Source organism: Neopsephotus bourkii, unplaced genomic scaffold (genome assembly GCF_033783945.1).
Source record: "Neopsephotus bourkii isolate Nb327-2 ecotype Australia unplaced genomic scaffold, CSIRO-AGI_Nbou_v1 NB_923, whole genome shotgun sequence".
Lineage (NCBI taxonomy): Eukaryota > Metazoa > Chordata > Aves > Psittaciformes > Psittacidae > Neopsephotus > Neopsephotus bourkii.
Window position 1 is genome coordinate 472035 of NW_026901417.1, and position 27896 is coordinate 499930.

Consider the following 27896-nt stretch of genomic DNA (forward strand, 5'->3'; position numbering starts at 1 on the left):
TTGCGGTGGGACTGCCGCTCCCCGCCGGACCTCGCCCCTCGCCCCCCTCTCCCCGCTCCCCGCTCCCCGCCCGCGCCGCGGGGCGAGGCCCGGGCCCCCGGACCCTCCCATTGTCTCCGGCGGCAGCGGTGGGGGGGCGGGCCGGGGGGCCGGGGGCCGCCCTCCGCAGCCTCATTGGCGGCCGCCGGGCGCCGGTGCCTTAAATGGGCGCTCGCCGGGGAGCGTTTCCCATTGACAAAAGCGCGGCTGCGGGGCGGGTGCGGGGCTGGGCCGGCCTGGGCGGGGGCCGCCCTTGGGGGCGCGGCAGGGGCTGCCGCAGGGCTCGCCGCGGGTAGGGGCGCTCCGCGGGCCCGGAGCCGTGGGGAGCGGAGCGGGAGGCCGGCGCTGCGGGCAGGGCCGTGCTGCAGAGCGCAGGGGCGGGCCGCGGAGCCCCGGCAGCCGGCTCCCCCGGCACCCGCTCCGCGGCGCGCACACCCAGACAGGCGCACAGGCGGTGGTACCCGCCCCTTCTCTCCGCCGCCCTTCTCATCCCCGTCCATGGCGCTGAGGGCGGTAGCCCCCCGCTCCGCATGTAAGTAAACGGCTCCGCACGCTCCTTTGTGCGCGGCCCTGCCAACTCCCGCCGCAGGTGAAGCGGCTCCGCCGCGCACCTGAGCCCGCGGCACCCCCGCGGCTGCCCGGACCTGCGGCCGCCGCGCTGCCGGGCGGGGAGGGGCCTGGGCGGGCAGCGCGGCGGTTGCGGCTCGGCCCCGGGGCCGGGGAGCAGTGGCCGGTGCGTCAGGGCGCTGCTGTGCTGTGCCTTGCCCCTCGCAGGTGGCGGTGGGGCAGCCCGGAGCGGGCATGGACCACGGTGACTGCCCCAGCCCGGGGGCGGCGGCGGGCGCTGAAACCTCAGACCTCATGGAAACTGGGGGCGATGCCAGATCGGCACCTCGGCGGGGAGGCAGAGGAGGAGGCGGCGGCCGTGGCGAGGTTCCAGCGACTGCCAAGCCCGGCGCTCCCCCGGCTGCGGAGACGAGCATGAATATTGATGGCCCCGGCGGTGGCAGGAGGAGCGGGGCTGCCGCGGACGCTGCTGCAATGCCAGGAGCCCCGGGGGGACCGGCCCCGCCGCCCCGCGCCCCCAGCTCCAGGGACCCCAAAATGGTCCATCAGCGTTTCCTGCGGAGGAGCGTGGTGGACTCGGACCAGGAGGAGCCCGCGTTCGACCTTCCCGAGTCGGAGCATCAGAGGAAAATCATCCTGCTCCCCAAAACCCGGAGGATAATTGCGGAGAGGGCGAAGGCAGGACACGGGTCCCCGGAGCCGGGCTGCCCGGGCTCTGAGCCTGCCGCCGGGCGGAGACCAGCGCCGGGCCCGGGCAGCGCCGCGGGCCCCGAGGAGCAGAAGGAACCTGGCAGAGATGTGGAGAGGAAGGAGGCGGCGGATGCTTCCAGAGATCAGAGCAAGGCTAAGAAAGAGGAGCCCGAGGAGGAGGAGGCCGATATGAAAGCGGTTGCCACCTCGCTGGATGGCAGGTTCCTAAAGTTTGATATTGAACTCGGGAGGGGATCCTTCAAAACGGTCTATAAGGGTCTGGACACGGAGACGTGGGTGGAAGTCGCGTGGTGTGAACTTCAGGTAAGCTGAGCTCATCCTCCTGTGCTTTTTCTGCTTTGTAAGCCTAGAAGCTAAGGGCAACATGCCGCTGTCATCTACAGAGCTCAGCTTTGAGCAGCCTTTATAGTCACCATTGCTTAGTATCCAGTGTCTAACTATAGCGCAATAATCTCATTGGCTCTGAATCTACCACCTTATGTACACTCCTCCCAGGCTTAACCCTCTCGGCCCTGCGATCTGCCTGCTGACAGGAAGGACGTGAGCACAAGACCTGTCATGTCGTATAGAGAGGTCGTGAGGCACTCTCCCAATGCCCAAAGCATGCCAAAAAGAGCTAAACTGGGCTAGTCTTCCTACCCCCCTGGCCTGTGCTTCAGGCTGGCCCCTCAGGGAGCAGCAGCTCGGTTTAGCAGCAGTGGAGAAGCAGGTCTGCGTTAAAAAGACACCAAACATAAACGAACTTAGCGTGCATTTGCAGGAATGAACGTTCCTTTTGCTCTTGTAGAGATTTGCTGCACCTTGCCCTTTCCCCTGCTCTGAAAAAGTGGTTGTTGCCAGATCTTGTGAATCAAACCTCCAAAAGTACCTTCAGTTGGATCAAAGACCTGCCTAGCCAAGTATCTTTAGAAAGGAAGATTTTAAATAAAAGATCTGATTTGAGGTCTAGTTCTCTGGGGAGAGCTATCCAGTAATACCAGCAGACAGTGAAGGTTTAAATAAATACCTTTTGCTGGTTTGGGACATAAGGGTTACTCTTTTCTCTGGCTTATATGTTCTTGTTTCTGTAAAAATTATGGTAGTATATGCTTATATTTTTGGTGAAGATTTTGTCTCTTTCCTACTTTTTCTGTTATGCCTCATTCAAATGGGCACTATCTAAGAGAACCGAAGACCATTTTTATTTCCTTGAGTTATTACTTAGTCTGAGTTAATATGTGATTTTTGGTGGGAACTAGGAGATCTAACTCTTGGTCATAGCTTGAGGTCCTTAAACTTCTACTGGTTGTCTGAGCTTCACGGCCTATGATAGTATTTGAGAATAGCACGTAATAATGTGGTATAATAAGCTGGAGCTCCTGATTGCTTATTTTAGTGTTGGCCCATTCTGTTTGTAAATCACTAGCAGAGCTGGGGGTGGATGTGCACCAGATCTTTACTGCCTGATGATTTCATTACACAATATAATCACAACTCCCCACAGCCCTACTTCCTTAAGAAGTACTGGGAGCACTTCTCTGTAATCATGTTCCCTTGGCTTTTGTTAGACATGGATGCAGAACATGGGCAAAGTATAGCTCTGAGGACATGGAGTGGTGGTGAGGGATTTAACCCCTTTCTCCCCCTGGCCCAGAAGGATTCTGCAGGACTTGTAGGGAAATCGGAGAGGCTGTGGGGTTGCCGAGGGGATATAAAAGGGAGTTGGGGTGGGCACTGCTGGGGGGAGAGCCTTGTGGGCAGGCCTGGGCTTTGACTTCTTCTCGGACCCATATCCTTCTTGGCAGCCTGAACTCATTGTGGATAATAACTGGGATGCTATCAGAGGGAAAGTTTTCCCACAGGAAGGGGCTGATGTTGGTCAGATGTGAGTCTGACCAGGACAAGCCAGCCCTGTCACTGCACAGCCATTGCGCGGATCAGGAATTCATCTTGGTGCCACATTCTCAGTGTGCTCTAGTAGAGGAACTGAAATGGGTGGATTTTCAAAGTATTTTCTCTAACAGAATAGCTTTAACTACGAAAGACTGCCAGATGTGTGGAGAACACAGGGTATTGGGTCATTTACACCTAAAAGATTGGGAGGGGAAAATTGCAGCATGAAGCTTGCCTGGTGATAGATCATTGTATTCCTAGTTAGTTGTTTGGGTATTCTTGAACTGACTGCATGTGAAGGAATAATTTGTAGTAACTGCATCATCCCTGCTGGCTTCCATTATGTGTGCTTCAGCATAATCTGGTTTTACTACTAGATATTTTCACTTTAATACAGAATTTATGGAAAGAAAACTTATGATTTGACTGATTTAGAGAAAATGGTGTGAATCTCTAGAGGTAGCTGTGGGCTGCTGGTTCTCCTTGGACACAGTCTGTTCGCCTGCAAGTTGGAGGTGATGCCAGGAGATGGAGGGAGAATTTTGAAAGTCAGTACTTGGGTCTGGATTGAGAAAGGCCAACTGAATGACAAAAGTCTTTAATCACCAGGGGATTAGAGCCTGTGTTTCTAGATTGAATTTGCATGAAGGAAGCAATCAGGAGAAGTGAATAGCTGTGTGTTGTCTTGGGCTTTTTGACTTGTAAGGTACTCTCAATTCAGCTATGGAGTTTTACTGGGAAAACATTCAGAGGCTCCTGTCAAGTGGTTACTTTATTCATGGCACTTTTGAAAGTCTTTATGTAAGCTGTGTCAGTTAGATATACCCTCCTTTGTCTCTTTCTTTGTAGAAATGTTAAGTTCAGACAGCAGAAGGCTGGAAGCCACCACCCTGTTGTTGAAGACAAAATGACTTCCTCTGCAATCTCACACCATCAACCCCCATCCCAGGGCCTTTTTGTGGAAAACCAGCAGTAAATTGTACCGTCTTCCTTGTGGAGATGTGCTTGTGTTTGTTACTTGTAGAGCTGGAGAGTTAAAAACTAACAGCACTGAGGTTGCATGCAGGCATTAATCCTCTGTCCTGGCTCAGCATTTTTTCAGCCCAGTTGTTTTTTGTTTTGTTTTTCTGTCTGTGTGTACAAAGACCTTGTGAGCTGGTTTTGTTCCATGGGTTTATTTCACTGAAAAGATGGCTTAGCGTTCAGAACCAAAATCGCGGCTTGGATTAGGGTAGGCTCCAAATGCCAACCAGACTAGATCTGGGGTTTAGACCTGCCTGAAGACATGAAAAGTTGTAGTCAGATTCTAGCTAGAAAATAGGTTTATTGTTCCTTCCTGAAACTGAAGTATTGGAGCAGGATTAGCGTGCCCTTGCAATTTGGAAGGCTTTGCATTCTGAAGTTTCCAGCAGCTATAATTAATTTTAATTGGTGGCATGCAACTGCTGTGTGGAGTTGCACTCTGAAGTAAAACGTTAGAAGATAGGGGTCTGACAATCTGCTGCCAAGCCAAATAATCTCTTTAGATGAATGGTTTAAAAATCCCCATCCTATTTCCCTTTGGAAACATAGAGAAACTGCAAGAAGAGTCTAACCTGATACTATCTCAAATGCAAAAACCTCATTGTACTTTATGGTTTTGCTTGGACTATGAATATTTAACTTGTTTGATTGTATTTAATTTTTAGTCGTCTTTGAAAATGTGGAAAGGATGGACTATCTCATCTTCCACTTTGAGCTGCTCTAGTGGAAGGTGGCCCTGTCTGTGGCAGGGGGTTGGGACTGGATGAGCTTTAAGGACCTTCCAACCCAAACCAGGCTGGGATTTCTCCTGCTGTTGCTGTACCTGTGGTGGGAAGGTGAGAAATGCCCGTTGGTGAGCACTGCAGAGAAGCCAGGCTTTTCCACTTTTTGCCCAAGGCTTGTTCTTCACTCTACCTATTCTGTGGGAATGTGTGGGAGTTCCTGATGCTTCCTGGGACAGAGATCAGTTCAGGTACTGGATGTCAGAGGTATTTAAGGAGGTATGTGAGGGTGAAGGATAGGCAGAGGTCAATTTTCCTTCCCCGCCCATATAGCTGAAATTAGAAATCAAGAGTATTAGAATAGCTCTGAGAGCATTTTCCAAATGGCCACCACACCAAGGGGTCTGTAATGGTGAAACAACCACAGATAGACATGCTGCCCTAAGGAGTGTTTGATTTCACCGTTTTCTGGCACTTTGTCATTGCCAGGTTTTTCAAATGGCCCGAACAAGTAAAAGTACATTGTATGGCTCAAATCACCATGAGGTTCAGGAGTTTCACATTTTTGGAGGGCATGGATCTTTACTGGCAATAAATTTGGATGCATTTCTGAACCCTTCTTTCATTTGATACATATGCAGGATTAATATGAGAACAGGTAGTTTATTTTCTTGATCTTAGTTCTTATTCCTTAGACAAGAAGCTCATCTAGATCAGCAGATAACTGATTTTTATTTTTTTTAAATATGGCATGAATATTCTAGGCATGAGGTGAAATTAGGCTTTGTTTTATGTAAGGTGAGTAAAAAGGGCAGTTAAAATTAATGCTAGACCTATGTGAACTTGCTATTTTTTGTTTCCAAGGCTGATAATCTTTCCTTGAAACAAAATGCCTGGTTAAAGTGGAGGAAGGGAGGAGAAGCATGCAGCTTATTGCTAAGTCTGCTACCTTATGTATGAGAGAAGGCTATGATGCCTGTATCTATTGATTTTAAATTTTGAAGTGGTATTTTCCATCTTATGTCCACTTGAAGGTCTGTGGTAGTTGCTTAAAGTGATAGTCAATGCTCATGGCTCACATGCTGTTGGTTGAATGTGGGAGCCTGTAAAATACAGTGTTAAAGCAAGTTCACTTTGCTTTAGCTGGCAAGTCACTTGTGGCAAAATGACATGATGTGGAAGGAGGATGTCCTATGCCCCTGTGTCAAGAATCCAGGGTTTATTGTTGGCTTGTTCAGGATTTTCACTGCTGTGCTTTTGTAGCATTGTTGGCTGGCAGCATTCATCTGATGCCGCAATAGTAGCTGGTTATTCTTGATGCTGTTAATTTACTGACTGGGTAAACTTTGTAGTGTAAATGAACAGAATGATTTAGAAAATCTGTTTGGGAGAAGAAAGGCGGGAGACTGTTTCAAAGCTTGAATCTGATACTGCTGGGTGCTTGTATTAAATTAACTCTGAGACTAATTTTGTCTGTTTTGAGTTAATTCATGAGATAGTGACTTCTATTTTAATCTAAACAATTGGTATATCTCTGCTTTACAGTGTCAATACGAAAACATTTGCCTGTATCACCAGTGTTTGTTAATATTGCTGTTGCCCTGACACAGAAGCAGGATAGGGATATGGTAGGGCACTATTAATAGACTGCTTCTCAAATTCAGTAAATAGAGCTGGGTCAAACTTTGATTCTGCTTTTGAATCAAACAAGGCTCCTTTCTTCTGCTTTTGGGTATGTTTTGCCTGAAGGTTGACTGTGTGATCTTGAATCCTGGTTAAACTCTTCCTCCTACATGTGTGGGTCCAGTTGCTGTAAGAGGGAATAAAGTAATACCAGAAGTTGGTGTAAAGGGTATTTCTAGTCCCTTTGGCCATCTCTTGTGCACAGCTGATCGGGGGAAGGGAGGAAGTGGATGTTGCAACCTGTATCTTAGTAATGTTTCTGCTTGATGTGCAGTCTGACTTGTGTCTCTAATGCCCTTACATTTATGATCTTGTCTGCTGATTAGGGTGTAACAGAGGTCTGAAGGAAGTTCAGTGGCACTCCTAATGTGCTAAAAGGTGGGCAATAGCAATTTAGCTGCTGGTTCCTAGAGGCAGTGTGTTTGCATGCTCTGAGAGATCAGAGATGCTGCAGAGGTTGGGAACAGTGATTTTTTGGGGCCTCCACATTCTTTATCTACCCATCCCTGTAAGGATCATGTATGAAGGGATTGTTGAGGAGGTAGGTAGTGATAAATCTCCTGTGCTTTAGGAACCCTATGGGAATAGTAGGTTTGGGTTTGAGTGCTGAGAAGAGCTTGCTACAACTGTCTGATCAGGGGAGGTCTGGTGTTTAGACTTGCCATGATATAGCTGTTGATTGCTGGCAGCAGGATACTTCCATGTGTGTGTTCAGTAGGTTCTGGGGTAGTTCTGGTGATAAATAAAAAGTAAACATGAATAAAAGTGCTGATGCATGATCCCTTGACAGCCTGTGCCTATGAGAAAAGGACACAAAAAGGCATGTACGTGAGACGTATGCCTCCTGGAACTCCTGTTGGAAGAGACATCTTTGTTGCTCTGAAATAAGAGGGGTTTATGCAAGTAATGTTTGGAGAAGCTGGATGGGGCTTGGAGCAACCTGCTTTAATGGAAGGTGACCCTGCCTGTGGCAGGAGAGTGGAACTGGATGAGCTTTAAAGGTCCATTCCAACACAAAACATGCTGGGATTCTATGAATATCCGAGAGTCATGCAGAAGCAGAATTCTTTTGTCTTAAGTTTGTACATCTGGAAATGCACTATTTCCCTGAAGTGATACTGGCCTTTTGGAAAACATGGGTGCTATCCCAATTTGGTGTGCCTAAAACCTGGTTTGGCAAGGAAGGGGAAATTTGGTCTTTTTTTGTTGAGTTGAGAAGTCAGCTAGAAACAACCTTCATCGAGTTTCTTGCTATTCCTGTGTAGCTCTGAAATGGACGAACCAACTTATCCTTTCCTCCTGCCCTTCTGCATGCTCTGGAATGAGGAGGCTGCCTTTCTGCCAGGGGCAAGTATTACAGTTGTATTCTCCGCATCAGTGAATGCTGCAGCCTCTTCTGCAGTGGAGTCCAGACCAGTTGTTAAAACTGCAAGATGAATGATACTTTCAAATCTCTGCTGGATCTGGTGTGGCGATTTTTCTTTATGTTTGGAGGGGAGAGTCTTATCTCCTCTTTGCCTCCACTTCAGCAGGGCAAATAAAAAGGCTTTGATCAACTGGAGAAAGAGCGTGATGAGCTGTTCAGTATGTTCTAAGAAGGAAGGTGTGTGCCCTCATTGTCCATACCTCTCTTCTCTTCCCTAAAAGTACTTCAATCTGGATATCCATAAATCCATGGGTCCAGATGGGATGCACCCGCGGGTGCTGAGGGAACTGGCTGAGGTCATTGCTAGACCGCTCTCCATCATCTTTACCAAGTCTTGGGAAACGGGAGAGGTGCCTGAGGACTGGAGGAAAGCAAATGTCACTCCTGTCTTCAAAAAGGGCAAGAAGGAGGACCCAGGTAACTATAGACCAGTCAGCCTCACCTCCATTCCTGGGAAAGCGATGGAACACCTTATCCTTGGTGCCATCTTAAGGCATATCAAGGATAAGAGGGTTATGAGGGGCAGTCAACATGGCTTCACCAAGGGGAAGTCATGCTTGACCAATCTCGTAGCCTTTTATGAGGAAATAACACAGTGGATGGATGATGGTAGAGCGGTGGATGTGGTCTACCTCGACTTCAGCAAAGCGTTTGACACGGTCTCCCACAGCATCCTTGCAGCTAAATTGAGGAAGTGTGGTCTGGATGATCGCGTAGTGAGGTGGACTGTGAACTGGCTGAAGGAGAGAAGCCAGAGAGTTGTAGTCTATGCGGCGGAGTCTAGTTGGAGGCCTGTATCTAGTGGAGTGCCTCAAGGGTCGGTACTGGGACCAGTATTATTTAATATATTCATCAACGATTTAGATGAGGGAATTGAGTGTACTATCAGCAAGTTTGCTGATGACACTAAGCTGGGAGGGGTGGCCGACACGCCAGAAGGCTGTGCTGCCATCCAGAGAGACCTGGACAGGCTGGAGAGCTGGGCGGGGAATAACTTGATGAAATATAACAAGGGAAAGTGTAGAGTCCTGCATCTGGGCAGGAACAACCCCAGGTTCCAGTATAGGCTGGGGAACGACCTGTTAGAGAGCAGTGTAGGGGAGAGGGACCTGGGGGTCCTGGTGGACGACAGGGTGACCATGAGCCGACACTGTGCCCTTGTGGCCAAGAAGGCCAATGGCATCCTGGGGTGTATTAGAAGGGGGGTGGTTAGTAGGTCGAGAGAGGTCCTCCTTCCCCTCTACTCTGCCCTGGTGAGACCTCATCTGGAATATTGTGTCCAGTTCTGGGCCCCTCAGTTTAAGAAGGACAGGGACCTGCTGGAGAGAGTCCAGCGCAGGGCAACTAAGATGATTAAGGGAGTGGAGCATCTCCCTTATGAGGAAAGACTGAGGGAGCTGGGTCTCTATAGTTTGGAGAAGAGGAGATTAAGGGGTGACCTTATTAGTGTATATAAATATATAAAGGGGGAGTGTCACGAGGATGGAGCCAGGCTCTTCTCAGTGGCAAACAATGAAAGGACAAGGGGTAATGGGTACAAATTGGAGCACAAGAGGTTCCACTTAAACCTGAGAAGAAACTTCTTCTCAGTGAGGGTGACGGAACACTGGAACAGGCTGCCCAGGGAGGTTGTGGAATCTCCTTCTTTGGAGACATTCAAAACCCGCCTGGACACGTTCCTGTGTAACCTTATCTAGGTGTTCCTGCTCTGGCAGGGGGATTGGACTAGATGATCTTTTGAGGTCCCTTCCAATCTCTAACATACTGTGATACTGTGATACTGTGATACTTGTAGATCTCCCTAAATCTAATTTCCACATAAGCCACAAAGTAGAGCCTACTTCATGGGTTAGATTGATCCATTGCTCTGGAATGGACTAATCTTCATAAGCAGCTTCCCATATCCTTGAATCAAATCATTGTTCTCTCATGATGTTTATTCAGAATAGTTTGCTTGTTCGGAATTTTGTCCATTCTGAATTCCGGAGTGCTTCATAGCTTCTGGGCTGTTCTGACTTTCTTCGTGCAGGTGATGTCTATGTAAAAGATAAGACACTGAGAAACTGATGCAAGGAGAAGATTGCAAGTCCTGCTTGTTCTCCTGTGTTTCCTGCAATCACCTGTGTTGTGGTCACTGAACAGCTTTAAGCCTTAGGAAGCATCTTAATTGACAGCTAGTTGCATGTAAGGATTGATGAATTTAGAACTCTTAAGTCAGCTGGCAAAATACACACAAAAAACTTTATAGAGTGACTTGTCAGCAGTGCCTTGGCTTACTCCTGATCTATCCAGTTAGTGGGGTGTGATAGTATCACTTCTGCTCAATCCCTGAAAGAAAAATAAGTGAACTCAAATAATTGGAGTCATCTTGAATATTACTTTCAGAAGATGTTCCCTCATAGGCTTGAGTGGTCTTAAATATGTGGGTTTTCAGTTCATCTTCACCCCAACAATGCTTTCTAAGAAAAAATTGTTACTAAAAATGTATTGCTAAACATGCCATATCCTGTCTGACCCCACTGTAGCTACAGCGTTACTCCAAATAAGTGGATTTCTGGAGTGGAGGGGATTTCTTCCCTCCTTAAGAATCTTCCATATAGCTCCAGATGAGTTTTAATTCTTATCCAGTGTCACAGTATGCACAATTAGATTTTAGTAAGAGATTTACTGGAAAATAATTTTGCTTGTGTTAATGCAGTATAATGGCTGTGTAATATGGTAGTTAAATATGCAGTGGGAGTAATTGGTAAAATGAGATGCCATATTATGGGAATATACCTCTCATTTAAAATATCAAGGAAAGAGTAACTTAAGATCTAATACCATCTGTTCTTCAGTTGTTTGCTACAGAGGGATACAAAACACTTATTCATAAACTTGGAGGGAAACAGGAGAAAGCAGGCTCAAATAACATGTGTGGGACTTTTTACTTGGCCATTTCTTTCTGAATTTAATCTGATCTTCATTGCGGACTTAAGGGAAAATGAAACACGTTTTAAGTAGTATTTGATCCTATCATAAATCTCAGCAGCACTTTACCCAAGTTAATTTGAATTAATGTAATTTTTGATTAGGTTAAGCTTAGTCTTGGCTTTGATTCCAAGTGTTTGGGTTTTTTCCTAAGAAAATGAAAACATGAGAGAAAGTGGGTATGTTTCTGTGGTGCTAGTCCTTTTCTGCAGTGTTTTTGGGGAAAGCTGTACTGTATTTGGTTACTAAACTCCCAGTTTGCCTCTCTGATAATCCTCCTGTAGTCCAGTTCTGAAAACTATTTTAAATGATTTTGTCCTAACTCGGAGGATTTGAATGTAGATCTGCATAGCTGAATGCTGATTTCTTTTTTTCTGTGTATGTTTATGCTTTTAGGGGAACTGTCTTACCTTTTCTGTTGACTTTTTAGCCAACTGTGGGCCTTAATAAATGGTAGTTCTGCACCAAGCACAGGAATGTTGTTTTGTGTATTCCTGTGCTTGTCTAAGGGCCATTGTCAGGGATTCAAGTTCTTAAAACTGCCAAAATCCCAGTAAGCCTGAGGAGCTGAAGGAAGGTTCTTTACCTAAATAATCAAACCTTACTGGTATTCTATAAAACCAGCTTTCATTAAAATGTGTAAAAGACAGTTGGTCACCGCCTCCTAAAAACAGAGTATTTTACAAAGGCATGGTAAGGCTGGCATTGCCTGTGTCTGCTTCTGCAATGGGTGTTCCTTTCTCTTGCTGGTGTGTGCTTGAAGGAGTGAAGTTACGGTGTTTATTCCATATTTTTGCACAGTAAGCAGCGTTTTCACATTGCCTTTCCTAATGCTCTCTGGGTTTTTTCAATCAGGGCAACATTTGGATGACCCATTGTATTTGCTGGAGCTAATACAGCTGTGGTGGTTGGCTGAGCTGAATCAATCCTGCCTGTGAAAACAGAACACTGTAGAAGGGTGGGGGGGAGTTCACAATTTCCAGTGGATGTATCTCATTGCTCCAGGCCTGTACAGAGCTCTGCTGGAACTTTTGGTGAGAGCTAAACCTTGTAAAACCAATTCCAAATAGGTTTATTTTGTTCTAGGTTTTATTGATGAATTAAGGAAAATTGCCATGGTTATGTGTATTTTGGCTTGTTTTGTTTCTCTTTCCTGTCAGTGTGTTTTGAGAATTATTATTATAGATAATAAAGCAAGTGTTGCACTAATAAATGGACTTGTCTTTCTATTGCCTTTGATTATTAATGGAGGATGAGACTATCTTGTCCTTTAGCAAACAGCACAAACATAACTGATGGGGGTGGCTATTTATGTACTTAACATTTGTGCATATATAAAGTTAAAAGTAGAAGTAGAAGAAAAAAATACACAACTGCTTGTATTAAGCCACAGGATATAGGGTAAAATGAATCAGTAAGAATGGCCTGGAATGGTTGCTTATAGCCTATCTATAAGTGTTTTCAAGTTACGTGCTCCCTTGTGTGGTGTGTTTTGCACTTGCTCCTGGGGATGCAGCATCAGGCCCCACTGCACTCCAGGCTTCTGATATTCTTTTTATTCTTGCACAAGCTGTAATAACTTGTGTAACGTCTTTCATTGGCCTTAATGAATTCAAAAAGGCATTGTGGCAGCTCAGCCTAACTGAAGCCTGTGATGAACTTCCAGCAAAGGCAGATGGGAGCAAAGCAGGGAGAGAGAGTGTGATATTTGGGACTTATTTGTAAGGTCCATATTAATTGTTAATAATAATTAATTTGAAGTGCTCTCAGCACTGTTTCAGGGGACAAATAGGGGTATTTTTCTGTGACTTCCCTCTAAAAAAGTGAGAGGAAAGCACCTGCTGATAATCTGCTGGTCTTCAGATGTGTGGCAGACTCTTGAACTGGACTGGAGTTATCTAAAAGAAGTTTGACCTATAAGTTCTTCTAGGCTACTGATAGCTGCTGAGCCCCATTGGTGTCAAGTAGCAGTGCTCATTTAGTCTTTAAATAGAAAACTCACTTTGGAGTCTCCATTTCAGAACTTAAGGACTCTCTGTTTAGGCTGGTCTCAGACCTATACCAGGCAATGGGTGGTGAACTCGGCATCTGGGGCTGGTTCCTATAAAGGCAGACAAGGCAACCTTTGAGATGTTTTTAGGCTCCATCCCTGGCAGTGTTCAAGGCCAGGTTGGACACAGGGGCTTGGAGCACCCTGCTCTACTGGAAGGTGTCCCTGCCCGTGGCAGGGGGTTGGAACTGTATGAGCTTTAAGGTCCTCTGCATGTGGCCATCCAGCCAGTTCTTCACCCACTGAGTGGTCCATCCATCAAATTGATGTCTTTCCAGTTTAGAGAGAAGGATATCATGTGGGACAGTGTCAAATGCTTTGCAGAAGTCCAGGTAGATGATGTCAACTGCTCTGCCCTTATCCATCCATTCTGTAGCCCCATCCTAGAAGGCCACTCAATTGGTCAGGCAGGATTTGCCATTGGTGAAGCCATGTTGGCTGTCACCAAGCACCTTGTTGTTTTCCTTGTGCCTTTGCATCAAAGCATTAAACACAAAGCTTCATTTAATAAAGTGTGTGTATACTTTTTCAGAGTTGTCTCGTAGGTGGCTTGAAGGAGGGGGAGAACAGCCTCGTGCCCATTCACACATGGGTTTCAAAGGAAACTTCTCCTATAAATAACTTTGGTTTTGGGCTCTTGTGTGTGAAATGAGAGACTCGAAATGATGGAGTTGGTGTATTCAAAAGTAACTGTTGCACATTAATGGGGCTATGGGGGGTTATTGAGTTTTGTGACAATAATAACTATCCATATTTTTCTTTGCGATGTTGCTGAACAGCTCAATTTCTAGCAAGTGTCAGAGAGTGGTCTGTGTTGGGAGGGAATCTCATGGTGTGAAGATGGTGATAGAGGATGACTGAAACTGGAGGGTCTGCGATGACGAGGTGGGTTAGCTCTGCCTGAACAGGGCCTAACAGGAAATACACAGCTTGCTAGCCTAGGACCCAGCCATGAGATCGTTGCTGCTGAATGGCATGTTCTCAGTGTGTGTGGGGGTGACTGATGCTGATCTGGTTTTGTTACAGGTTAGGGAAGGATTACAGGGTATTTCATCAACCCATTCCTGCATTGCTTTGCGTTTTTCTAGGGAGCCTTTATCACAAATAGGTGCTACTTCATAAAAAGCTTTCCAGCGGGCTTTTTAAAAGCAATTGAATGTTTTTTCCTCCTCATTTCTTTTCTTCCATGTTCTTTACCACCGCCCCAAAAGTCACAAGGACAGGGCCCCGCTCTTTAACACCTTCTGGTATATATAAATACACTTGTTCCTTTTTCATGCCCCTTTTTTCCTAGGGGGCTATCTTCACAATTGCATGAAACGATCATCTTTGCTTAATCCCATAAAACACTGTTTCACTTCCCAGTCTTTCCACTGTGCATGCTGTTTTCTCAGGCAGCTGCTCTGTGTAGCAGTGGGGCTGGCAGTGCCAGCTGTAGTATTTCCTGATCTTTCCAAAAATCCTGATGAACCTGGCATGGAAATTGGAATTTGCAGAGAAATTAAAGAAAATGAATTGGCATCTAATGAGATGACACGATAAAGGCTTTTTATAACCTCTTGAGCAGTAATTGTTTATTTCTGGTCTTTAGCAGTGACTGATACAGGTAATCCAACTGCCTTGTTGGTGCTTAGGTGCCCCAATTCTGATGCTTTATTCCTGTTTAAACAGTACACATGCTGTAAATGTTGGGATTGTTTTTTAAGAAAAAAGTTGATAAAATTAATATATGTATATTAATATATATAGATAATATATGTGTATTAATATGTATTTTATGCATGTTTTTATTGCATCATATTGTATGAAATCGTAATTAAGGAATTCTGCTAAAGAAAGGAAAGAAGACATTAAAATATTTTCACTGAGTTTTGTGTGCAGGAAGAGAGAACTGTAATTTCTTATGAATCTTTGTATCTTGAAAGATGTAGAGTGTATATTTCATAATGGATTTCTGTCACAGGTTAACTGATGAAACCGTCTTGTAGTTGGAGCCCCTCGGTACCTAGGAACATGCGAACTTCACGTGAAACTGCTTCTCCCAGTTTGGTTATTTCTGAATGTGCTTGTCTATGGATTTTACAGACACTAAGGTCATGTTTTTTCTGCTGTTTTTCCTGCAGTGGGAGCAACTAGAGAATTCTTTCCCTTTTATATCGGATTACCTCAAAATTACGAGGTGCTTTGTTTCTGTGATCCATTACCCCAGTTTACTGTGTATTGTGTGTAACAGTAGATACACACACAGCATCAGTGTAGTCTTATTTCCTGAAGAAACAAATGCTGAAAACCAACCTTTGGGTTTATTTGTTTCTGACAACCACTAGAAATAACTGGAAGGGAGGACTTTTCTTGACCTTGTCTTGCTCTTCCTAAGTTAAAGTTTCTGAAAAATGACAAACTCCCAGGAGCTGGGGATGTGCACTGTAAGGAGAGCTTGCAGCATGTGCTGGTGGTGTGTATCCTGCAGAGATGCTGCTCTGTTCCTCCAGAGTGGTCCAGTGGGGATGGAGGTGGCAGCAAGACTGGAGGTTGCGGGGGAGGCCCTGGGTCCTATTGCTCCGGGGTCAGAGCTCTTCTGTGCCCCACTGACAGCCTGGCAGAGCCTGTGCTATTTCTGGTGCTTATACAGTGCCCCAAAGAACACACTTGTGTAGCAGTGGAGGGTGACTCTGCACTCTATGCAGAGGACACAGAGTTTCAAGTCTGTTTTAAAGTCATTTCTCAGCCTAGATGAATTAAGTAAAAACCACTCCTTGTTTATTATCATTACATCACTTCTGAGCAACATTTTCAGTTTTTCCATCAACTTACTACAGTTCTGCATCTGTTTTTCTGAGAGAATGCATATTTAAGGGTCAAAGAACTAGAATCTGTGACAAAATAGTGTTTAATTGCATGGATGTTAAAATGGAAGGACTGGTTTAGCTGGAAGATCTTAACATGCTGAAATGCCAGTTACTCTTAGAGATCTAAGAGATGAGTGGTCATGAAAGCCTGTTTACCTTTTTTAATCTCAGTTTAAAACAGAAAACAGAGTATTTCTAAGGTGCTCATGTATCAAAGTTAGAATCCCTGGGCCAGAGTTTATACATGTGTTTCAATAAGCATTATATTCAGCCTGTGTTTTAAGCATGCTATGTATTTTGTAGTATAGTAGCATTCACATAGTGGGTCTGTCCAAAATTACCATGCAGATTTACCTGGTTTTGAAACAATCCCTTGCATTGATTGTGGTGTGATGATAGCAGGTCTTGAGTGTTGTCTTGCAAGATTAATGTGAATGATTAAAGAGAGATGACAAAAGCAACTCTATATACAGTATACAGCAGTGGCAGTGAGCCTGTACTGAGCTGTAATCTCCACAAAGGAAGACACAATGCAAAATCAGCACATTTGCAAATACATACATATACATTTATAACATAGCCAGAGAGTCAGCAGTTCAGTGGATATTCTCCTCCTTAACTCCAAATGCGGAGGCAAAAATACATGCTTAAAAGCTTCCTCTGCTTTTCAAGGAAAAACTCAGTAATTCTACCTTTCTTTAAAAAGACATTTTAGGGAACATTATAGCTGCTATCTGGGTTAATTTTGCAGTGTTAAGCCTTACTAAATAGCTGAAGTGATATCGCTGGTAACAGTGCTGAGAGTGGAGTAGGGAATTCATTAAGTAATGGCTGTGTTGTGATTTGATTTAGATTACTTTGGTGTCACCTGCTGGGTTGCTGTTTGCTTTTATATTTATGGAAAGTGCTTACTTGGTTTCCTTGGTCTTTACTTACTGCACATCCATGAGATGTACATGAGAGTTACTTTAAAGATAACCCCCAATAATGTGCAATAGTAATCAGTATGGATAAAATGTTTGCTCAAGTGAGAGAAATACAAGAATCTAAAATTGCCAATGTCCTCCTGAATTTAGTGAGTATTGAGTAAGATCATTGCAATGAGTATTATTCTTTGTTCAAGGACCCTTTAAAGTATGTGGGTTTTTAAATAACTGCAGTATATGGCACTCTTAACTGTAGTGGTGCAGAATATATTGTGCAGTTCTGGTACGCGAAACATGCCTGTATGTTTAAAAAATGGAGACAAAAGCAAAGTAAAACCTTTGGTTTGTGGATTCTCAAGCGCTTTCTTTAAAAGGTACCTGGACTAGAATTAGATGGGTTGTGAACTTCTTGGACAGAGTTCTACCTAAACCTGCTTTTACAAATATTTTAACTGTTTCTTTACACTGCAACTGATACACTGGCTTTCTCTTGAATCCTGTGTTCAAGATGATGCTGACCATGTGCTAGCATGCTCTTAAGATGCTAGCGGATTGAGAAATTTGATCATTAAAATGAAGTTGCAGCCTCAAGGAAGGCTGTGCTAGAACTTTTATCTTATTGCACTAAATAAATTGCTCTTAGAGTTGCTAAATTTGAAATTTTATGAAGAAAAGCTGATTTGAAAACTTATGAAAAAAAGGTAAGATACCTTAAGTAGATCACTTTGTGACTTACCAAGTTTTTCATCAATCTTAAACACGCTTTGGTGTACTTGTATGGGATGATAATCTATATCTAGATTTTGATGTTTTGTTATTATTTATGATATTCAAACCATTCAGTACTTTGGAAATTGGCTGAATCAGTTGGCAAGACCAACCCAGCCTCCTCCTGCAAGAAGTCCTTCGCTGAATACTTTGAGCACCCCTTTCTGGGATGCCTAGAATTTAACTACAGCTACTTGGAACCTCTTGAAGCTCCAGCCTGTACATACGTAGTCTTGTGGACTAAACCAAACACTTTTAGAAAAGGAATTATATTTGCAGTAAATCAAATTATATTATTTCACAAAACCACATACTGGTTTGTGTTAGAAGGGGCCTTAAAGCTCCTCCAGCTCCAACCCCTGCCGGGGGCAGGGACCCCTTCCACTGGAGCAGCTTGCTCCAAGCCCCTGTGTCCAACCTGGCCTTGAGCACTGCCAGGGATGGGGCAGCCACAGCTTCTCTGGGCACCCTGTGCCAGCGCCTCAGCACCCTCACAGGGAAGAGCTTCTGCCTAAGAGCTCAGCTCAGTCTCCCCTCGGGCAGGTTCAAGCCATTCCCCTTGCCCTGTCCCTACAGCCCTTGTCCCAAGCCCCTCTCCAGGTTTCCTGCAGCCCCTTTAGGCACTGGAGCTGCTCTAAGGTCTCCCCTTGAGGAGCCTTCTCTTCTCCAGGCTGACCCAGCCCAGCTCTCTCAGCCTGGCTCCAGAGCAGAGCTGCTCCAGCCCTCGCAGCATCTCCACGGCCTCCTCTGGCCTCGCTCCAGCAGCTCCAGGTCCTTCTTGTGCTGCTGCACCAGAGCTGGATCAGGGCTGCAGGTTTTAAAAGTGCTGATATAAGCTGAGTGTTCTTTGAAAACTTTCTCATCTGGAGCTTGATGAAAACCAAGCTTTTGGCAAAATGAAAGGCTCAGCATAATGTGCTGATAGTAATGCGTTCCAGGGAGGCTGCCCACCACTCTTTCTTAGCAGTGCAGCAGGGAAATAGCCAGAGATTATTTCTCAGATCAGGTTAACTGAAAGAGTGGAAACGGGTAAGGAGAAACTTTCTGGATTTAATGTCATAGTTGGGGCAAAGAGTGGGAAGGGCTGATCTGGCATATGCTTGGGTGTGCTTCCTTCCTGGGTAAGAAATGCATGTTGTGTCTCTGTGGCTGGCGTTTGTGCTGGGAGCAGGCACCTGAAATGCACCTCTAATGTACTTTTCACATGTGTATTTTTAAAGTGGGAATTAAAGTTTATTTTTCCCATGGAAGTCCCTTGGGAGAAAGGGGTGTGATAAGAGAAACTTCAGCCAGCCGTGTCTTGGTTGTCAGGGAGAAAACTCCCGGAATCTCCTACTTGCATTCTCCACCTCTATAAATGGCTATGGGAATTTAAATGCAATTAAGAAACTCTCCCAGGCTTGTTTATTTTTTATCCCTTTAATGTTCAATAGGCCAGGACGTTTTACTTCCTACACCTGTTATTTCCTGGTTCCTCTCAAAACTGCAGATTAGGGCTCATCTTTTCCCATGGCTGCTTCATTAGTTGGAAGTTGGAAATAGCCAGGTTTTTGGAAAAGTTTGCTTGTGTGTGTTTAGTAAGTTGCAAAATTGTATCTCCATGTGAAATGTCTTAATGTTATGGTGTGTGGACTTTGTGTTTGGCTCTTCTTGGCACCTAAATTGTCTTACCTGTTGAAAGCTGCCAGCAGCAGCAATGGCTGTGCCAGGGTGCCCACCAGCTCTGGACCAGAGCAGGGCTTTGGGGCCATCACAGCAGGACCATGGGCTCCCTTTGGTCATCTGTAGGGTGGGCACCTGGGAGTTTGTGAGTTGAATTTGTAGGCCAAACCTCTGCTGATGTATTTCTTTCCAATCCTATTTTTGTCTCTTACATTTGAAACCCTTTTTCCTCAGGGTAATGTTCTGCAAGACCTAATGTAGTTAATAGACTTTTTAAAAACCCAACCAAATCAACTAAAACACCCTACTGGGAATGAAAGGTCATCACAGCTTTTAATTTGAAGTCCAACCAAACACATGTGGTATTTAATCCGTCTTTCCTTGGAATAGCAGCCAACATATAACAGCCGTAATAAGAAAAGTATTACTTATATCCTTTTCTCAGTATAACTGCAAGTCCTCCAAACCCATACAAACAGGCCTGTGGTGGCTTCCTTTAAGTGTGTGTCCTTTTGGTTTCTGGTTTGTGGTGTTTGTATTTTCTGTTTAAGTTTCTGACAAACACCGAGGCATGTCCTCGTTTACCCATCATAACTTGCTGTCCTTTCATCAGTTTATTTCCAGGTAGTTATTCTTGCTGATGCTGTTGTAAGGGGTCTGTTGTGGTTTAAGTTTATTGCCTGAATTCTGAAGAGACCTATTTCTATAGTTCCTTCCAAGTCCTCTCTCAGCCTGGGTGAGCTCTGTTGTGTTAGTCCAGTTAAGGGATGTCTTTTGTTCTGGATTTAAGTGCACAACTTTTTCTTTCTCAAGAGCCTTCAACTTTAATTGGGTGAAGAAATTCTTTCCTCACTTTACATAATAATTTAAATGAACTATTATGCCTCAAATCCAACTTTTATAATAAAAGAAAGCAAGGCACATCATACTAGGCTGTGCTGGATGATGCACTTCAGTTAACAAAAATCTTCTGTAAGAAGTTAAAAATATGAAAAAAAAATCACAGATTCTTCTATGATAGAAGAACAATATTTCTGAGCTGTTGCAGAGCTGGAGAGCAATTGGCTTTGGAGGAATTTCAGTGGGTTTGTTAATCATCAGAAATGGAGCTTTGACAGCAGAGGCTGAGAATTTGTCTCCCCAGATGGCCTCTGTATCTCCTCCTCTCCACACGGTGTGTGGGATGGGATGCTCAGGGAGTGCTGGACCAACGTCTATCCATGGGGCAGAGCACCCAGCAAGAGGAAGTCTGGCAAAGCGTGGAGCAATGCAAGAAAGCAAAAATGAGTTGGGTTACCTGCTACAAAATCTGCTGGCTCAGCAGCGCTGAGGATGGGAAGCAGCGCTTCAGGGATGGGAAGCAAGCTGCAATGGGATCAGTGGGTGGTGGTTGAGTTCTTGGTGGTTGTGGCCATCAGGCTTCTGGTAAGCCCTGCAGGCACTGCTCTCCTTCGCTGTTCTGCTGGCATGGGCAGACAGGTGAATCATTAAAGTTGTTTGGAAAGGAGTTTTGTCTAATGGAGCTCTGAAAATTCAGATTCAGGTTAGACCACTCTTAGGGCTTTTTCTTCCCCCCTGCATGTGTTGTTTCTGCAGAGGCTGTGCCTCTTGGTGGGCAGACTGAAAGCTTGGTCCTGTGTGGTATTAAGGCAAGATGATGATTCATGAGACTGACTTCCTAATGTTCCTTCCTCTCAAAGTTGCTGTGAATGTGCAAGAGAAAATGTGGTTAAAACTGATATGGGAGAGCTTCGTCCACATGCAGAGGCACAGTTATATAATGTGGATATAAAGGACAACAAGTACTGTCATCTGCTAGCAAATTGTAGGACAACTAAAATGTGACTGCTTAGGAAAGCAGGCTCAGCATTCAGTGCCAGCATACGGAGAGGGATTATTCCAGACCTTGTTTGGTTGTTTGATCCCCAAATGTTTGTACGATATTCAGCACTCTTCAGGCACAGTAGAAGGAAAATGCAGTTCAGGAAAGAGTTAACTGAAGGTCTTTGGATGAGTAACTTATGGAAATGGCACTGCCTCCGTGTCAGGCACACTGAGGGCTTTCTGCCCCAATGGGCTGTGCAGTAGCCTTGAACCTGATATACACCCAGCTTGTGTCAGCTTGAATTTGGCCACTGATGGAAATCACATTGCACTGATCTGGTTTTTGGATTTGTTTTTTTTCTCTGGGAGGTAAGGAGGGAGTAATGTCATGTCAGTGCAGCAGAAAGTAATGAAGGTACTCCAAGTGTTTTCCAAGGGAAGATAAACTGTACGAATGGATGATTGCAAGGGGCATGGCATGGAGGGAGGAAAGGAATGAAGGGGTGAGGTAAATGGGGATGAGTGGTTGTGGAGAGGGAGAAGTCCAGTGGCTGGGAACTGTGGGCAATGTGCAGTCAGGATGAGGGATGCTTTTGTATCTCCTCTTTCCTGGGATTGCCTAAATCATCCTTCCCTTGCTCCTCCACCTGAGCTGAAGCTAACCTTATTCTTTAATGTGAGATGGGGTTTGGAGGACTTCTTCCTTCTGGGTAATATTTTGCCCAAATTGTTTGTTCTCTTCTATGTTACATATGCAGTGAGCTGTGGAAAATCTCCAGGTCTTCTTCTCTGCCTTTCTTGTGTGGCAAGGGTCTGTGCTGCTCTTCAGCTGTTTTGCTGAGCAGGACCTTTCCTGTCTGCCTTGCATGGTGGGAAATGAGAGCAGGCATCTTGTGCACAACACAGCTGTGGTGCTGGTGCTGTGGGTGAGCCTGCCCAGAATATGAGGATGTGAACTCAGTCCCTGGGAAAGGAGGATGTCCTGGTGAGAATGGGCAGCGCAATCCCCTCAGAGGCACTGATTTAGGAGGGCATCTAATTGGAATGTATGAGCCTCTTCAAACCTTTCTGAGCACCGTTTCTATTTAAAGATTAATATCCCAAGTACTGCAGTGCCTATAGGCTTGTATGGATTCTTTTGCCTCTAAATGGGGTGCCTTGTCTCATGGTTCTAAGGCAGAGTGAGCACACCAGGATACCTACGAGGTTTTCCTGAAAACAGATTAGGGCAGTATTGTGTTCCAGATCTCACAGGTAAATTAAATAGCTCACAATCTGAACAGTCATGTTAACCTCAACTGGATGCTGACCATGGAGATGATGTCTAGTTTTCAGATTTAATAATAATCAAGAATCTGTGAAACACCTACTGAAACTCTGCTCTTTCAAAAAGCTGTGATATGTATCGGGGGGTGAGGGTTGGGGTTGCAAGCCATGAACTTTGCCTTCAATTGGTGTTCCCCAATCTCCCGATCTTAATATGGATGACCTGGGGAACTACAGACCAGTCAGTCTCACCTCTGTGCCTGGCAAAATCATGGAGCAGATTCTCCTGGAAGGCATGCTAAGGCACATGAACATCAACAAGGTGCTTGGTGACAGCCAGCATGGCTTCACTAAGGGGAAATCCTGCCTGACCAATTTGGTGGCCTTCTGTGATGGGGCCACAGATCTCATGGACAGGGGCAGAGCAGTTGGTGTCATCTACCGGGACTTGTGTAAAGCGTTCGACACTGTCCCACACGACATTCTTGTCTCTAAACTGGATAGACATCAATTTGATGTTTGGACCATTCAGTGGATAAAGAACTGGCTGGCTGGCCGCATGCAAAGAGTTGTGGTCAATGGCTCATTGTCCAGCTGGAGACCAGTAACGAATGGTGTCCTTCAGGGATCGGTGTTGGGACCGGTCTTGTTTAACATCTTCATTGCTGACATGGACAGTGGGATTGAGCGCGCCCTCAGCAAGTTTGCCGATGACACCAAGCTGTGTGGTCCAGTTGATACGGTGGAGGGAAGGAATGCCATCCAGAGGGACCTTGACACGCTTGTGAGGTGGGTTGTGAAGTTTAACCATGCCAAGTGCAAGGTCCTACACCTGGGTTGGGGCAATCCCAGGCACAGCTACAGGTTGGGCAAAGAAGAGATTCAGAGCAGCCCAAGGAGAAGGACTTGGGGGTGCTGGTCGATGAGAAAGTGAACATGATCTGGCTTCAGTGTGTGCTCGCAGCCCAGAAAGCAACCGTATCCTGGGCTGCATCAAAAGGAGTGTGACCAGCAGGTCAAAGGAGGTGATCCTGCCCCTCTACTCTGCTCTCATGAGACCTCACCTGGAGTATTGTGTGCAGTTCTGGTGTCCTCAACATAAAAAGGACATGGAACTGTTGGAAGACGTCCAGAGGAGGCCACGAGGATGATCAGGGGACTGGAGCACCTCCCGTATGAAGACAGGCTGAGAAAGTTGGGGCTGTTCAGCCTGGAGAAGAGAAGGCTGCGTGGAGACCTCATAGCAGCCTTCCAGTATCTGAAGTGGCCCTATAGGGATGCTGGGGATGGAGTCTTCCTTAGGGACTGTAGTGATAGGACAAGGGGTAACGGGTTAAAACTTAAATGGGGGAGGTTTAGATTGGATATAAGGAAGAATTTCTTTACTGTAAGGGTGGTGAGGCACTGGAATGGGTTGCCCAGGGAGGTTGTGAATGCTCCATCCCTGGCAGTGTTCAAGGCCAGGCTGGATGAAGCCTTGAGTGACATGGTTTAGTGTGAGGTGCCCCTGGCCATGGCAGGGGGGTTGGAACTGAATGATCCTAAGGTCCTTTCGCCCCTAGCTATGCTATGATTCTATGAATATGCAAAATGTTGGACAATTCCCTTGAATAACTAACAGCATGGTCTCCGGTGTGAACCACCTTATCTCACTTCAAAGAAGATGTGGACTAGTTGGTCAGAATCCAGCATGTGGCTACAACAGCAAGCAGAGATCTTGAGTGCATGGCTCGTAGTGAGACATGGTCTGTCCAGTCTGGGGAGGAGGTGGCTGAGGTGAAGATCTTTAAGATAAATATATTTGAAGAATACCCCTAAAACTTACTTAAGAGTTGAATAAATGATTCTTCATGTCCACTGTGTTCAAGCAAAGAGTCGATGGACTTAAAATGAAACTGTGATTATTCCAGGGAGATGTAGGTTGGACAAAAGGGAAAACTTCAACTAGGAGCAGTTAAGCCTTGACAGATAACTCTGTATGGAGGCTCACTGGTGCTGGTTGGCAGGTCTGTAAGGAGTAATTTAGAAGTCGCTCCTGTCTTGCAGCAGGGGTGTAGACTAGTGGTATTTCCCAGTGATTTCCAGACCCAGTTGCTGCAGTTTCTTTTTCTGTGCTTTGGTATTGGTCACATATGCAGGTCTAAGAGGTTTGCATTTATATATTGATCTGGTGAGTCCTGTGAGCCCTGTTATTTCAGTCAGTGCATCATTTATGCAAATTTGGTTTAGTTTGGTCAGGAGCCAGCCTAAATGAAACAGTCATAAGTCATGTTTAGATTGGACTGTTGGCAAAGTTATATTTGCATTTATTTTGTTAAGAGTGCATTGAGCTGGTTTCAGATAGTGTTAAGTGTATGCAGCTTCAAATAACAGCCCACCAAAAAATGTCATTTTGTGTATAGAGGAATCAAGCACCTAAGAGAAGCAGCAACTTGTCTGGGTGCAGAAATTACCCTTACAGTTGTGGTCACTGTCTTCAGGAAGGAAGGACATGTCATATTAGGGCTACAAGAGTGGTTACGTGAATGAAGAACCTTGCTTATAAAGTGAGGCTAGACTTTAGCTCAGTTAGCCTGGCAAACCAAGAGCGGGATAGCTCTGTAGAAATGCAAAATGAGGGAAAAGTCACCAGAAGGAAGAGAGCCTTGAAGGCTGAAGTTGGCTTAGGAAACAGTGTTTCTCAACTGGTCTTGAGTAACCTAAACAAAGAGGTGTAAGGTTTTAGGACAGCTTTGCTTTGTATGGCATGAGAAGAATTCGGATTGTTTTAAGATGAAGGGTGTTGAATTTATGAACCAGATTACCTGGCATATCCTGCAGTTAGCCTCATAAGCTCTTATGTCAGAGGCTTCCACAAGAAGGAACTTTCCATCCTAAGAGCTTGAGCTATTCCCCAAAGTCAGGAGCCTTACTGTGAAACTGTTCAGGTTTGATCCAACACCAGTAATATGCCATGCAGACACTTCAGAGGGAGAAATATTAAAACCCTCCAGCCCCAACCAATGCTGTAATTTGGAAATACCTGTTTCCTAACTGCTCCTCCTGCTTGTCAGTTCCTGTTTGGTTTTAATTTTTAATGGTCTGCTGTATCCTGAAGTCAGGTCAGGTTTGCAGCTGCATAAACTGGGTTTTAAACATACCTGTAAAAATAAAGCGTTGTGTTTTCCAGAGTGTGCTTGCTATTTAAAAACAAGGAGGAACGGCTCTCAGTCTGTTCATGAGCGATGGTGCCTCTCAGGTTATGCATTTACACTTGGTTTATAGATTTGTTTTTTGAGTTACTGGCAGTGGCTGAAGGCTCAGAGACAGAAACCCAAGTGTCTGATGCCAGCAGAGCCTTGAACTTGAAATCAGATTAACTGTAACCTGCTGGTTGCTTATCTCATACAGAACAGTATGAACAGTTCTTAAGCAAAATGTTCTGTGCAAGTAAACTGTCCAACGCTCTCACCATGCAGAGGTGATCACTGCGCTTCAGCAACTGGGCTACTGAAACCTCAGAGCAGAGGAGGAGCAAGGGGAGTGAGTGGGAAACATCACTGCATGGCCATGTCTCGTCCTGTCTCACCACTGTCCTGGGGCTCATCTCCCAGCTGAAATGATGAGGTCATTGATTTTGACACTGATTTTGTCAGCCTTACTTTCTTGAGCTTTATGTTATGGCTGTGGAAGCGGTAGTAGTGGTAGTAGAGTGTTCCCTGTAAACGCTGAAGTTTCCTGCTGTCTTTCTGGTTTTGTTTTCAATAGCCTACTTGTGTTGATGTTTCCCCCTCGACCAAGTTGGAAAAAGGTTTTCAGTCACTATTACTACAACTTAATTTGAAGTGAACTGCACATCGTAGGGTGAACCTGTAGAATGGAGGAGCCTTTTCTTGATGCTTTCTAGAACTGCTACATATGTGAGCATTTGCCAAGGCTGCTGTTTTAAGGACACAGTCTCAGGTGTATCAAGTGTCTTGTTAGATTCTGCTCAGTCTAATCTAAATCTAGATTAGAAAATCTAGAGCTGGTGTCTATATTGTCACAACATATAAAGTGGGTTTGGTTGTAGTAGAGGAAAAATACAACCCTTAAATCTCATGAGCAATGAAGCATTAATGTGTAATTTTTTGACTGAGGCTAAAACACTGGGGCAAGTGCTTGGTTTTCCATAAAGCCTCGTCTCTGGACAGTAGGTCTCCTGTTACTGACTGGGTGCATATTTAGTGAAGCATCCAAGTAAATAAGACTAGAAGAAATCATTGGTTATTAACTTAAGGTTGGTTAAGAGAGACAGTATTAATAAAAGAGAAAATAATTTGATTTCTTACAGTGGTAAATCAGCTATAAATTGGTTACTGTAGTGTCTTTATGTTGAAGGTTTTTTGTAAAATAATGGCACTATTGGAAGGATAATTGCTTGTTTTACTAAGCATTATTTTAATACAAAGTACTATTTCTATAAGGAAACAAATATGTGCATTTGCCCTTCTCCCTTCCTGTCTTTCTCTCAAAATTATGTGATTGCTTTTTCTGCTTCTAAAGCCTTGATATAGTGCAGGAATTGAAGGGAAATGGTGTTCCTATTGTGGCAAAGGTTTATGCTTGTGAAACATCTCATCAATCACACCTGCTTGCCTTCTAAATGCTTCCTATGGCAAGAACATCTGTTTAGGAGAATACCATCGATCCCTATGGGATGGTTTTCCATATGCTCCTGTTTCAGGATAGAATTAAACCAATGGTCCTTGACGGTGTTTTCTTAACCAAAAATGGGTCCTTGTGCTTCTGGTAACAGAGCATGAATAGTAATAATGGCATGAATCACTTCTACTAGTGCTCTTCTGGAGAGTGATGCGGTGTCTATGTGCCTTGAACCGTTCTGCGCATGAAGACAGATGGTGTTAGACAAGTCAGAGAAGCGTCATGTGCCCAATCTGGTGCTGCCTGGCATAGTAACAGGGTAATGATTTATAGGATGAAGAGCTTGGAGGTATGGTTACCACCAGAAGGATGAAAACAGAGCTCCTGTATGATTCCCTGGTACAGTAGTAGAGCAGCTGAGTGCGCCCAAGTTTCTGTTCTGGCTGGTTCTCAAGTAGGTGTTAGCCAGGCTGTACGTGCGCCATAAATCCTACATGTTCTGGGTGCCTGGGCTTGCAGGTTGGCTGCCGGGCAGCTGCACCATAGGTATATGGATAGTCTTCCGTGGGAATCTTGCAGAAAAGGACAGCCCAAATGAGTTCAGATGGGCTGTGATTTCTCCCTGCATCTGTCTCATCCGGGAACCTTGTCACCTGGCAAAATTAGCATCTGAAAAACCTTTGTGGTCCTGGCATGGCTGACAAATGAATTCTAATTCACTGCACAATATTTGTAATAAAGCTTTAATTTGGAAAGTCTTGTGAAGGCTCAGCAATCCCTCACAGCTTTCAGGAGAGAGAAGCACTATTGGTAGTGAGCTGTGTGTGCACGCTGGGATAAACAGATGCCAAGTTACACAGTAATTTCCCTCCCACTCCCTCCGTGCTGCGTTTTCTGAACTCTTTGTACCTTTTT

General features: G+C 45.1%; 1 protein-coding gene across 1 annotated transcript in view; it reads left to right on the plus strand.

Moving 5' to 3' along the window:
* The first annotated feature begins 421 nt into the window (after positions 1 to 421).
* Positions 422 to 27896, plus strand: part of WNK2 (WNK lysine deficient protein kinase 2) — a 119615-nt gene continuing 92140 nt past the window's right edge. Inside the window, exons 1-2 of the mRNA XM_061357804.1 lie at positions 422 to 571; positions 814 to 1620. Coding sequence (XP_061213788.1) covers positions 841 to 1620 — 780 coding nt within the window. The 5' untranslated portion in view covers positions 422 to 571; positions 814 to 840. The remainder of the gene's footprint in view (positions 572 to 813; positions 1621 to 27896) is intronic.